The sequence below is a fragment of the Phascolarctos cinereus genome, unplaced genomic scaffold (genome assembly GCF_003287225.1).
Source record: "Phascolarctos cinereus isolate Bilbo 61053 unplaced genomic scaffold, phaCin_HiC Scaffold_5;HRSCAF=322, whole genome shotgun sequence".
Classification (NCBI taxonomy): domain Eukaryota; kingdom Metazoa; phylum Chordata; class Mammalia; order Diprotodontia; family Phascolarctidae; genus Phascolarctos; species Phascolarctos cinereus.
In genome coordinates this window covers 339,651,969-339,666,288 of record NW_027555958.1, presented here as the reverse complement: position 1 = coordinate 339,666,288, position 14,320 = coordinate 339,651,969, and the positions used below count along the sequence as shown (strand labels likewise).

Genomic DNA, 14,320 nt, shown 5'->3' with positions numbered 1-14,320 from the left:
AGTAAAGTTGTAAAACCTATTTGGGAAAAGAGGGAGAAAAGGAGAGTGCTGTTCTCTGGATTTCCAATTCTTACCTCCCTTCAGGTTTCAGAATTGCCAAGCAATGTGTGTGGGACATGAACACACACACATACACACACACACATACAAAGATAAGATTGTAAAATGCTTAATACAATGGTATATGTTAGAAGTGGAAAAGTACTAAGAGTAATAAAATCAATAATTTCTATATGTGATAATCTGGAAATGCAATTGATGTTATCTGAAGTTTATTGTTTAAGTTATTACTATGTTTCTAGATTATATTGTATTTCTAAAACTCTTAGATTGTAAAATTTGAGGGACCATTATGAGGTAGAAATGGTGTTAAGGTAACTCTTGACCTGCAATAGGTCTTTTAGTGATAAAGATGAAATAATCTGAGACTTAAATAACTAGTGAGGTATATTTAGTTATAAGATTATGAGAGCAGATTTTCATTTAAAATCTTGCCTATTATAAAAATGTATGGTGGTTTAAAGTTATAGTTTCAACTAATGATGAGATGAATGATTCTCTATGCAAAGTGATTTGGGAGTGCATTCATGTAAATTGATAATGGGTTGTTTCCAAGTTTATTACAATTGTGGAAATAATTCTATAATGTATGCCCTGTGGTACAAACATATTTTATTGTGAAAAACTTATTGATATGTATTGATTTGGAATTAATGAAATATTCTCTCATATATCAGGGCCTCAATTAGAAATTTAAAAAAAAATTTTTTTACCCAGGCCTTCTTTAGGCTAAAGACTGGGTTTGTTGGGGGATGGGCCATATGGGCCAGGCTCTCAAGGGAGGGACTAGCTTGAATGGGAAAATCGGCCAAAGGTCTTGATTGTTGTCAGAGGCTATCAGACCAGTAAAAGACAATGATGGGCTAGCATAGATAAAAATAAAAAATTTTTTTAAAAAAGCTAGTCTATAGGGATGGGAGTGGTCCCAGAAGAGTGTTGGACCTGGTGAAAGGGTTCAGAAAGAAAGATTTTTATTGGGTCTGTTTTAAGTTTTTAATATACTGCTTACATATTTCTGAATTTTCTTCTATGATATAATCTGGTAAGCAATTGTATTAGTTATGTTGCTGGAAGGGCAATTTCTTTTATAATCTAGAATGTTGTTAAATTAATTGTGCCTTCAGAGAAAAGAGAAAAAGGAATGAATTGGGGCTGTTGGGGCATTCTATATGGTCCTGTTTTGTAACATTTCCTTTTAAGTATTGTAATTTAAGAAATGAGAACTTCCAAGTTTTGTCTATGTTTAAAGGGAAGTTTTAGCTAGGATTATCTGGCTTTCACTTACAAAGTTTAAAATTGTTAACTAAGCTATTTGAAGTTATTGTTTAAGTCAAGCACTGGTAAAAATATTTTATGTGTGTGTAAAGAAACTTGGTAATTATGCAAAAAAAAGATTTTGTAAAATCTCATAATTCTCATGCAGACACCTTTTGACTAGAGAATTTAGGTAACTAGGAATTTTATGGCAATTAGGAAATTGTAAGCTGTTTTTGAGAAAGAGAGATACTTTCATGAAAAAAAATGTTTTGATAAAATCTTTGATATTCTTTTTTAGAGGGCCTACTAAATTTCTATTTGCAAGAAAATTATATCCAAACCTTCATTCCTGGGTTTATTGTGTCCTTGGACTGGACTTAACTGGGTGCTTTTAGAGAAACGGTCTGAATGGGAGCAGTGTCAGAGATCTAAGGCTAGTGATTAATACTAAAGCATCTAAATTTATGTAATAAGCTGTAAGTAGGAAAGATCTTACTGTTTTGATCTGACTTCATTCCATTGCCTAGCAAGAGTTAAAATTACTGTATAAGATTCGACTCCTGAAAGTGTCTCATTCTTTCATATTAAGGATGGTTAGAGAGGGATAAATAAGCTTGAGAAACAGAAAGGCAAATCTATTTAGAGTAGCAACTTATGATCTTAATGGGAATTTGATTTTACTTAGGATGTTATTAGGAACCAGAACATGTGTAGGAAGTTATGCAAGCTACTTAGAGCTCACTTTGTAGATGTTCCCTAATTAGTGTGAAACTATAGTCACACCTGAAACACTGATAAGGGGAATTTGCTATCTAAGACCTTGGGGACTGTTAATGAACTATTATTCTGAGTCTAAATCCAGGTATGGTTAACAAGGAACTGATTGAGCTACTGACCCATGATGTCAGCAACCTGCAAAGAGGTTTGTGAGCTGCATCTATGAGCTGCAGGGGGGTGTTCTCATGGGAGGGTCAGGAGAATGACCTTTTCTGCATGGCTGAGGTAGGATTCTCCTGACTCAATTTCCCCACTATGACACCTGGCAGACTTTAAACCTGGCTCAATGTAGTTGGTCATTATATAACTTCTGCCTGGAATTGACATGAATCTAGGGAAGAATTCTTCCCTTACTTTAGTTCTTTCATGGCAAGTTCTTATAATCATAAGTTTTGTGAGCATCAATATTGAATCTATTTAAAAAATAATAACAAAATAGATTGATGCGGGAGCATCTGAGGATATTATAGTAAGATGCAAGTATAAGATTGAGTTATTGGGCCTAGAATTTCAGAATTAAGTATTCAGTCTTGACATCTGTTACTAGTATATTCCTGTAATAAGTCAGGATCCTTTAATTTCTCATAATGGTTATGATGAAGTCTGGAGGTTTGGTGGTGCTGGGACTCCAAGATCACAAAACAAGGGTCCCATCTGAAGGAGTTCAGCCCAGGTCTTTCAGCCTTTCAGTTTGTTGAGGATGAACTATATAGGCCAGGTGATGCCCATAAGAATGAGTGGGCATGAGAAAAATCTCAGTGTTTAAATGGAGGATCCTGGTGGAAACAAATTCTTTGATTCTTGCTAATTGCAATCAGTGGGATTATTTTGCTCCCTGTGTGACTGCCATGCATAATGCAGTTGGTCACCAGGATTGTTCAGAACTCTCTACACAAGGTGGTAAGAATTGAAGGAAAGGGAGAAATGAAAATTATGATATTGAAATCTCAAGGATGGATCCCTGTGGAGAAACTGGAATGAGCCGAGCCAAACGGATTGGATAGAGACTCTCTTGTTGAAGAAGTATATCAACAATGTTGTGAGGAAACTTCAATGAGTATCAAACAAAAGGGGGCATTGAATGAGATAGATGAAGTTTCCTCAGTACTAAAACTCATAAATTCCTTTTGTACCCTCAAAAGCAGTCAAACATTTGCTGTGCATTAAGCAAGAGCTGACCTGTGCTCCAATTCCTCTAGCAAGATAAAAATTGTGAAAGACTTAACCACCAGGGGCTTCCTGCTTATCTGTCTCTAGGCAGAACTTCCTAAACCCTTATCAAAAGTCCTCCTGATCCTTTGTCTCTGTGCAGAACTTCTAAGTAGATTATCAAAAAGTCTTCCTCAGCCTTGTCTCTAGGCAAATATTTCCAAATAAGGATATCATTGTACTAAGCATCTTAGACAGCTGCGTTTAGATTGTACACCCTGAAACCCAACCAATGGGAAGAAAGGTTCAGGTATGGGGAGTGGGTATCACGTTAGGACTATAAAACTTTGCTTCGCACTAACAGACTTGGCACTCCCTGGCTGTCGCTGCTTGAGCGAAGAGGGCTGTGCCCTTTCTCATGAGAAAGAATAAAACCTTTTCTGATCTCTGACTCAGCCTCCGAACTTTTAATTCTAGTGTGGCCATTGTTCCACACAATCTTGTTCACTTTTTTTTTTTTAAGTATCTCTGTCTATACTTGCTCAGCAGAAGTCTAAAGTAAATGGCAGGGTTTAAAACCAAAATAATTTCCTCCCAGCCTGGGGAAAAGAGTTAACCGGCAAGTAAAATAATTTCCCTAACCCAGAAGTTTTAATGAGAGGTGAACTCTGTAATAGATCAGTGTTGTGTATTCTTCCAGGATGATGAGGTTATTCCACAAATGAGCTTCCTGGGGCAGTAGAGAAGTCTGTAAGCGAAATCCCCAAGAAGAGCAGCCAGGGAAGAAATAAAGCAATTTATTGTGGCTTAAAATCCTGCCTTGGGCATGTGGTCAGTCAGCAAGCATTCATTAAGTGCTTCCTGTGTGCCAGGCATTATACAAAGTGTTGGGAGAAAGAAAGGCAAAACAGCCTATTTCCTCCAGGAGCTCACAGTCTAATGGGAGAGACAGTACTTCTTTTCAAAGGGGACCAATGACAACAAAGAGTGATGTCTTGATTTGCATTGGATATAAGTGAGGCAGAGTTGTACAACGTCCTCAGTCTCACTCTCTCTTCCAGAGTCATCAAAGTCCAGTGGCAAGACAAAAGTCAAGACAATTGGCAATGACCGGAAATGCAGTGGATGACCTTGGCATCTTTGATGTCTGACTAAGCTCTAGGCACTCCACAACGCATGCTTCAGCTGCCTTCATGGCCACTGGAATAAACTGTTCTCATCTACCCATTTTGGTGGGGGAGGTCATCACATGCTTGGAGTAGACATTCCTCTAACTCACAGAAAGATTTGAGGCCAATAAGTTACCCTCAGCCCGGGTTAGCCACAGCGTGGCTGCTGTGTATGCTACAGCTCCTTGGAACCACAAGTTGGGTGACAAGTGGACATCAAAGGAGGATGAGCAGTCTGAAAAGGGCTCAGCAAGCCCTCACACCAGATCTATAAGTCTACCCCATATACCCTATATAGCTAGGTATATACTAGGGTAAGATAGAAGGTAATCTCAGAGGAGAAGGCACTAGCAGCTCAGAGGACCAGGAAAAGATACATTCTCAGATACCAGAAGATACTTGTTTTCCTCTGAGTGAACAAAATTAAGTCTGTTCTCACAAAATCACTATCATTTCAGTCTCTGTGATTTCCAATATCTTTCATTGTCGAAGTCCTTGAAACCGTATGAACTATTATGACCAAATACCACAAATTGTAACTTTTTTGCTTTCTTTTTTTGTTAAACACTTTGTTCTTGATTTGTCACATTAATGCAAACACTGTAGTACAAAGCAATTTTAGAACTTTCTGCAAAGATTTCTACAAGCATATATAAGATCCAAACTTTATGAGTCAGACTAGGATATTTAGATCCCTTTATTGGGCAGCTATTCCTTCCAACGGCCATTTGATATAATTAACAATTATATTTTTTTCTAATAAGTCTGACCACTAAACACAAAGGCAAAGTGCCTCAGTCTATTTGTTAAGACAATATGGTGGCATAGTGGGTAGAGTGCTGAACTTGAGTTCAAATACGGCCTCAGGCACTTATGAGCTGTGTGACCCTAGACAAATTACTCAACCTCTGTCTCCCTCAGTTTCTTCATATGTGAAATGAAGATGATAATAGTATATTTCTCCCAAGGTTGTTATGAAGATAAAATGAGAAACTCACAAACCTTAAAATGTTATATAAAACACTAGCCATGTCCATTCCTTACTAATAAATGGGAACCCCAGAGCAGCCACACAAACTATTTTTCCCTCTTCTCCAGGGTTCCCTTTCCTCATTTCTTCCCCCATCGTACTAGATGATTTCAGAATTGGAAGGGGCCCCAGACGATTAGACTGAACCAAGAGATAAGAAGCCCCTCTACAACAACTCTGACTAGGTAGCAGTCATTCATCTTCCTCTTAAAAATGTCTAGAGATAAGGAATTTACCCTATGTTTCTGTCAAGCCTGACATTATAGGTCTATAAAACATATGAACAATCAAAGTATACAAAGTCCAATTATACCAAGATAGAAGGCAGTTTCTACCAAACATTTCTGGGGTGAGCAGAACAAGGGTTTCTCCTTGCCACTGATTTCCTGCTGTCCTGTTACTTATCCATATCAGCCTCTTCCAATTTAATTCCAGTGATGACTGTTCTTTTGCAATTTCCAACCTGTAGTTATTACCCTGTTACTCCCTAGGTTACTTAACTTGTATTAATCACATCTTCAGGCCTGTGTGAGACATAGTAAAGCAAAATTTTGATTATTCTTTAAGAATCAAAACAGGAATTCTCTTTCCATTATAAAAAAACATTTTAATACATGATCCAGGTTCAGAAATAAGGAACTTTAAAATGTGCTTATCAAATGCTTTGAGTATATGATCATTTCCTATTTTCATTCTTCAGCAAATGCCACTGATCCATCTTCTTGCTTGACTGTTATGATGAAAAAAAAAAATATATATATATATGCATATAGGTTTTTCTATAAGTTGATTTGATTATATGAATCATAAGCATCACAGTGTCCTCATAGGCTATAAGAGCCAGGTTCTTTCTGATTTTTCTGAATGTTTGTAACTGGAAAAATAGCAACAGTCTCAGATTTGAGGGTGACACTGAAGTTGATGTATGGCCTTAAACTAAGTCACCTAATTTTCTTTTTGAAATTGTGAAAATGTAGCAAATTTAGTTTCCTGTAGCAAAGGATATGAAGGCCTTCTTAACCTTAATCTTTTGATATCCATGACATAGCTGCATTCACTTAAGCATTCATCAAGCAATTTTGGAAAGTACCATGACCAAAAGATCAAAAGTACTACAGTCAGAAAGATGAAAAGAGATTGTGTATATAAAGTGCTTTGTTCAGGGCACATCATCTATGAAAGGGTTTCTCTCCTTTAACTCCCAAACACTTAATGAAGCAATTTAAAATAAAATTACAAAACTCCCATGAAATTAGAGGAAATCAAATGTCCTATAAACTTGGGTGGGTTTTTTTCCTAAAAAAAAAAAAAGATGACCAAGGCAGCATGTGTTTAAGATTCAAGCAGATATGGATGGAAAACATGGTACATCCTCTAACAAAGAATTCATTTTTAATTGGTAGTGGGACTTTTCTTAAAAAAATACCTAGACTGTCTATCATAGGCATATACTGTGTCCCTAGCAGCAGCGAGGTAGTGTTCATTTAATTTGTTGTTTGTGGCTGTTTTTGTTTGTTTTCACTTCATTTCTTGATTAAGGACTCAGATGTAAAAAAAAAAAGTTATTGCTTTATTTCTCTACAAGCTGTCAACAAGATGGAAAAACGGGGTAGGGGGAAGGAATCACAGCATACGGTAGCTTAAGGAGTAATAGCTTAATGAACATTCAACAGAAACCAAGACAACTGTTCAGTGAACATATACCATGCCATCTATGGAATATAGCTCTAGATATAACCATATACTGTGCTTGTTCAAATGGTTTTTGACATCACATTGGGTGAAGGTCAGATGGATGCTACTGTGAATGTAACTGTGTAATTTAGATATGCTACAGGGGACAAGTTAATCCTATAGACACAAAGGTAGGTTCTCCCAGAATAAAGAAACCTGCCATAACCATTTGAGGGAATTCATCTTTTCTTATACACTTTCATTCATGTGAAGTTGCCTGTCTCCTTCTAAGGGGCTATAAAACTAAAAGCATGAAGGAAAGCAAATCCTTGTAGAACCCTAAGTTTGCCATTTTCTGACTAGTGTTTCATTAGGAATTAATATATAGAAAACTGTCAATTTAAAAATACAGACTCTATGTACAGTCTCTAGTCTTATTAACTGTGCTAATAGGGTCCAAGGAAAAAGTATGACTCACTCTAATCCACAGATAATTTTAAAAGCTTTGTTATAAACTAGCTACATCACCTTTCTCCCTAGCAGATGACCTCATTTAAGTGTTTGCCCATATCTTGTGTTTCATGTGAAGCAAGAGCTTACAGTGATCCCTGGGTTGGACGATCAGCCCCTACATTATTGAGAGCAGGCTAAAATCTCTTCCTTTTTCTCTCTCTCTCCCTTCTTCACTTCCTTACCCTTTTAAAAAGCTTTAGGACTTTCTGGTTTTTCTTTTTTGGCTTGTTTGTTTCTATTCCCTGAAAGTTCCATTTCACACATTTTAAAATTCAACTGCAAAAGCCACAAAACCATGAAAATATCTAGCTACAGCTAATCTTTGGATAAGCAAGAAAAGAAAACAATGACCTCCACAACACATTTCCCTAGGCACAGTTGTATAACTACATCGGTCATGAAGGGCATTTCTAAAATGAGCGATTACTGTACCAAATTGTAATAAGGTATTTTTTTTCTGATTTTGAATATTTAATACTTTGAGTTTTTACATTCTTAAGCTTCTTTCTCTCCCTGTACCCTCCCAATTTCTTACTGTTCAAGGAATTCTCTTTCTTGCTTGAAATCCTTCTAAAATTGTACTGTACTAGCTAAAAACTAAAACACCCACAATAAAGACACCTACTTAGTGCGGCACACTCTGACACAGACACTATACTTTCTAGCATGTTACACTGGGTGGTAACTATTGAGCTTTAAGAATGCTTAAAAATATTTTCTTTAATTTAAAACAGCCTGTCAAGGTTTCCAGGAAACAAACTGTTACTCCAACTTTTATTGCATTCTGGTGTTCCATGATTACAGAATCACAGGTCGCTCTCCCCATAGAGCGCTGACGAGAACGCAGTGTAATCCAGGGCTCCAGGTACGCTGCCTGGCCCAGAATAGGCTGGCATTCTCTTGATGCAATACTGAGCCTGATCTGGAGGCAGCTCCCGACGCAGCTCATCTGCGAGGATGTATGGCTGGAAAACACATAAGCGGCAATTTGCATTTTAAGGGTGGAAAAAAAGTCACAAAAAATAGTACCTTAGAACCTAAGTTGTCTTGGTGCTTATTAAATTTATTTCAACTTTTCACTTAATTTCTTTTTCTTTAAATCAGCATTCTAATAGAAAGAACATGAAATTGCCTCCAAAAAGCTAAGTTCTGCTATTAGCTCTGCCACTGATAACTAAACATACATGCATAAAATGGGGATGTACTACTGACACTAAAGGATCCCAAAGAACTATTCTGGATTGGGGACACAGGCGATGTGTTCAAAGCATACCCGGGTGGATTTGCTGAGGGCAGCACATTTTTAAGGGTGGGAGAGGGGGGTGGTTTAGCAGAGGACTGGTCAATGGGAGCCCCAGGCTCTGAATACACTCTGCCTATTGTCAAACCATATTGGAGGTTTGGTGAACCTGCCACTTGAAATACATGATGACCTCCACTTCGGGGCATGCAGCTGCAGGTAGTACTGCTTCCAATCCACTAACTAGGTGGTAAAGAAATAGACTGTTGATTGGCTACTGAATCTGAACGAAGAATGCACACAAAAGACGCCTTGGGGAAGGGGCCTCAGGCCCTGTCACTCAGAGCCAGTGCAAAGCAGAAAGACAGCTTGTGTCAGTGGCCAATTCTGCACACCCACAGTGACATAGAGCTAATGAGCACATGGCTCAGCTGTTGCTTCTGTCCCTGTTATGTCTTTCCTTTTCTGTCTTAGGTGAAAGAACATTAGAGATGAAATGAACTAGGTTGTGACCTCGTGAGCTTTGAAAGACCCGGAGAGCACCGAAGGTACAAGAATGAGAGTTCATGCCAGAGGTCACGGACAGCCCTGAGAAGTGACTTGGAGCCAGCTCAACAATATATTAACCCAAAAGCCAAGATTTCAGGTCCTACAAGGAGGGCCATTGGCTGTGCTACATTTGGAAGTGAACTTGGTAGGGCAGATGCTTTGCACCAACTGCTTGAAGATTGAAGCCACTCTTCCCAGGGAACAAAGTAGTAGAGGGGAAAGTGTACCCCCAGCTGTCGGGGAGGGAAGTTTTTTAATTTCTTCTCTTGCTGTATTTCTCTATAAATATTTTTTAAGACAGCTAATTAATGTCAACTGGTTAAGTGAACCCAGAGCATTAATCAATGCAGGCTGAGGAAAACACACTGGAATTGGGGATCTGAGCTGATAGCATTAGGGAAGAATCATCTTGACCTCTCAGAGATACCCCTAGCATTATGAGGGGTTAAGGGAACTCTGCTCTGTCCCTGACTCATGAGATCTGAATCATCAGTGGGTGTGGGAGTTGGCATAAGGACCACTAGACCTTATGAAATCTACATGGGGATAGAAAGCACTTTATAAAGGACAGATTATGAACATTCATCAGCATTTTCGTTAGTTGGCAATTGGCAAGTATTGCTATTAAACTGACAAGGATAAGTCTCAAAACAAAGTTAATGAGAATATTTCACATAATGGAATAGATAGGTTCCTGGACACTTGGCTGTACAATGAATTTCTATGAAATATGTCGCCTATCACATTGATTTTTTAAAAATTAGAGTTCTGTTCCTATGAAAAAAGTTTGGACCCAAAGCATAACAAAACTATAATTTTTGAATGATACATTGAAAGAGAACTATTATAAATCTCATAATACTACTACTAATGAACACAAACACTATGAACTTAAAATATTATATCAAAAACTTTCCTGTGAGCTGCATAATCTTTCTTATTTTGTAACATTTACAAAAGTCTTTCTTCTATCATTAATCTTGCATAATAATCTTTACTGATGAGAACTGAGGCTTGGGGAGTCTCATTAATATACCCAGGGTCACAGAGATGAGTGGCAGAATTCAAACCCAGTCTTCCAACTTTTAGTTTATTGCTCTTTTTAAGCTGCCCAATCTTGTATGTTCACTGTTTAGTAAATATACCCTTTTAAAACTCTCACTTTTCAGCTGCTTGTTCTAAATGGATTTATCTTAAGTGTCATGCCTTAATTGTTTGTGTAACAAACAATTTCTATTCCCACATAGCAATACTTGCCAATTGTCAACTAACGAAAATGCTGATGAATGTTCATAATCTGTCCTTTATAAAGTGCTTTCTATCCCCATGTAGCTTTCATAAGGTCTAGTAGTCCTTATGCCAACTCCCATACTCACTGATGATTCAGGCCTCATGAGTCAGGGACAGAGCAGAGTTACCTTGCCCCCTCAGAGTGCTAGTGGTATCTCTGAGAGGTCAAGGTGATTCTTCCCTAATGCTATCAGCTCAGATCCCCAATTCCATCAGCTCAGATCCCTAATTCCAGTGTGTTTTCCTCAGTCTCCACTGATTAGTGCTCTAGGTTCATTTAAGCTGTTAGGGGCCCTGTTGGTGTGTCTTAGTATGCTTGGCAAGCTCTTCATGGTGAAGACTATATATCTTGCCTCCTAGTAGGACAGTGGGTAGGAATCCTGATGTACTAGAAGAAAACACTGGACGTAAAATCAAAATCAAGTTCAAATTGAACTGAGTTCCAATCCTAGCTCTGCTTCTTTCTGCCTGCAAGACTGTTGACTTTACCTTCAGAGGCAGGTTCCTTCCATGAAACTCAATGTGAAGTTCACAGTCAAGGCCTAATATTTTAAGGCCAGGAGAAGAATGTATTATCATTTTCTGTTATGAGTTTCTGGTCTTTAGATTCATATATCTTAAAATTTCCCTTCAGATACAGGATATAATAGTGACATTCAAAATAACAGATCCTGGAACTTAATAACAACACAAGATCTTTTTTTAAAATAAAAATAAAATAGTAATAATAATAATAATGATAATAATGATAATGAATAATGATGATGATGATAGCTAACATTTATATAGCACTTACTATATGCCAGGCCCTGTACTAAGTGCTTTACAATTATTATCTCCTTTGATCCTCACAACAACCTTTTGCAGATAAGGAAACTGAGGCAAACAGGGGTTAACTGACTAGCTTAGGGTATACAGCTAGTAAATGGCATAAGGCTGGATTTGAACTCAGGTCTTCCATGGTCCAGGCCTGACTGTCTATCCACTGCACCTTGGCTGGAGAACACTTTGGTAAATTCAATCAGGAGAACAGAAACTGACCTTATCTGAAGCTAGGATTCTGAAGGAAGCGATGACCTGCTCAGCTGTGTCTGTGTCAGCAGTCTCTCTTGTCATGAAGTCAATGAAGGATTGGAAGGTGACAGTTCCTTGTCCATTGGGATCTACCAGTGTCATAATCCGGGCAAATTCGGCTTCTCCCTGAAATAAGATGCAAACATTCGATGATCCACAATTATCAACAATTAGGTATCAGTCCATCCAACTGCAGGCATGCAAATTTCTTATTGTTTGCATGTTTAACACTAGGAGGACTGGAATTTAAGAATACCTTAAAGGAACAAACTATCTCAAGTGACTCAGTGACAGAAAAAAAAGTTAAATCCATAAGGCAAAGAAAATAGATCCATTAGATGAAAATTTTCATTTCAAAGTAAAATTGTAATATGTTTGCATCAATTGATGTACGTGGTCCTTATTGTCTTCAGTTTTTTTGTTATAGATTTGGAGCCATCTGCTTAACACTTTGATGCTCCGCTGACCTTATGCTTATCACTACAAATAAAATAATAATTCAAAGGGGCTGTTGTATGAGAGCTATTGAGCTCCAGAGTTTTCTACTGGTCACCTCTTCCTGATGCCTTTACTACTCCAAGAGAAGCAATGGCTTAAAGGGAAAAATCAAGTACCTTTCCTAAATGACAACTTAGAAAAGTTGTGCCAATGAATTAGAAGCATGGATGTTAGACTCCAGTCCTGGTGAATGTGTTTCAAAGGCCTATATAGATTTAAAATTAACTAATACATTTATAAATGGATTGAGTTGAGAATTTTAGGTTTACTGGAGCTCTCAAAGCCAGAATGAATTTTTAAATTTCAGATAATTTGTTATCGAGAACCTTCCAACCTAAATGTAAATTATTAAACAAAGCCTTAAAAATCATGAGAAATCTTTTTTCTCTGAGTAATTTTTGCCAATTTCTTTTTCAAAAGGCAAAAATCTAAATGTGTTTTGTCACTATTATAGTATTTTTCATACAATAATAGGAAATATGACTTTAAAAGGCATTTCCCTCCTATAGTGTTAAAATTAATCAACCCCAAACATGCTGCATAAGAAATATTCTCCAAAGTTCTAGCCACCTATTTCTTACTTTTTTTTAAATTAATTTACAAATTCAATTTTGTTAAAAATGTAAGACGATTTCAACTCTGTTCATACCAGATCATAACCCATGGAAATCAGGCAGGCTCTGAAATCTTCATGATCCATCAGGCCATTCTTCCTCTGTTGATCAATACAAGAAACATGAAGTTTGGGGCAAGTTTGCACCAGCTCCACAGAGTGGGCAGTTACACCAACATGGAATCAATCCAGTGAGAGCAGTTTGATTTGAAGCATTGCCAATAAGGTTATTGTTGATTTGTAGGAGAGATGAAACTGACACACAACATACAGACATACAATAAGTAAAACAATCCCCAAAGAGAGATAGGTCAAAATAAAAAAATAAAATAAAAAAGAACCAGGAACAGACAAAGAAAACACACCCAGGAACGAGACAAAAGCAGAAGGAACTATTTAGTGTCATTGGGTGAAAACTTATTGGGAAATCACTACAAATTATTCACTTCTATCAAGTGCACAATTTCTTAACAATTATTTTATAACAAAGGTTCTAAGGAATTATAACAATTTCTAGCTATGGGTTTACAGCAGTGGTTAGTTGATATTTATTTATAATTTTTAAAGAACACAAAAACTTATAGATAAGCCATAATAACTTCTATAACATTCAAGCAACAATAACTCAAAATACTCTTGCTTTCCCCCGCCCCTACCTACAGCTTATTTTCCTACTGATACTAGTAACAGTACTTAAATGCTATCAAACTCAATTTGGCACATGCAGACTCATCCTATGTAAGAGTCTGCAAATGTAAAGCACATGACAGAGCCCCAAAATTAAACACACTGAGTTGATAGCTAAAAAAGGGAAATGTAAATAAAAATTGTAATGATAATTCTGTTGAGAAATGGATTAATATATAGCTCTATTATACTAATGGGTATGTTCACCAACATCCGATTGTCAGAGAAGTTGGCTAAAGTTAAATAGTCTAAATTAAAACACAAGAAAAGTCATGTTGGTTAACAAATAAAACAGTTTTACATCCCAAGTTAAACATGAAATGAAAGGTACATTCATACTTTGCATAAAGTCTTCTAGCGTTTTGTTTTACACACACACAGACACAAAATTCGCTAGCTCCTCACACTAATGTGGAATTTCCCCTGGTTGCAGATGATTAACTATAACAATACCTTGCATATAGTAAAAAAAAATGCTGAACATATATTTATTGTTGGTATTAATTATAACATATACCTGTCAAGTTCCATGCTACGTCATGCCCATCTGTGCCTCTCTTTACTCTTCCAAATGGTGAAGATAGAGGTTTCTGGGTCAGTAGTTTCTCCTGTCCCTTCCCATGCAGAACAAGGCCCAGGTTCCCTACTAAAGCGCCTATTCTATCCTAGGCCTGGTTCTATTTAGCATCTTGTACTTGGTGAGTGTTTAACAAATAATAGCCCGGAACCAGGCAGAACAA

At 37.2% G+C, this 14,320-nt stretch overlaps 1 protein-coding gene across 2 annotated transcripts in view; it reads right to left on the bottom strand.

Annotated features, from left to right (window-relative positions):
* Positions 1–6,991: 6,991 nt before the first annotated feature.
* ACTN2 (actinin alpha 2) overlaps positions 6,992–14,320 on the bottom strand; it is a 96,391-nt gene continuing 89,062 nt past the window's right edge. For both annotated transcript variants that reach the window (XM_021000462.2, XM_021000461.2), the window contains exons 19-21: positions 12,930–12,995; positions 11,750–11,908; positions 6,992–8,594 (exon numbers count right to left, since the gene is read on the bottom strand). In XM_021000462.2, coding sequence (XP_020856121.1) covers positions 8,436–8,594; positions 11,750–11,908; positions 12,930–12,995 — 384 coding nt within the window. In that variant the 3' untranslated portion in view covers positions 6,992–8,435. The remainder of the gene's footprint in view (positions 8,595–11,749; positions 11,909–12,929; positions 12,996–14,320) is intronic.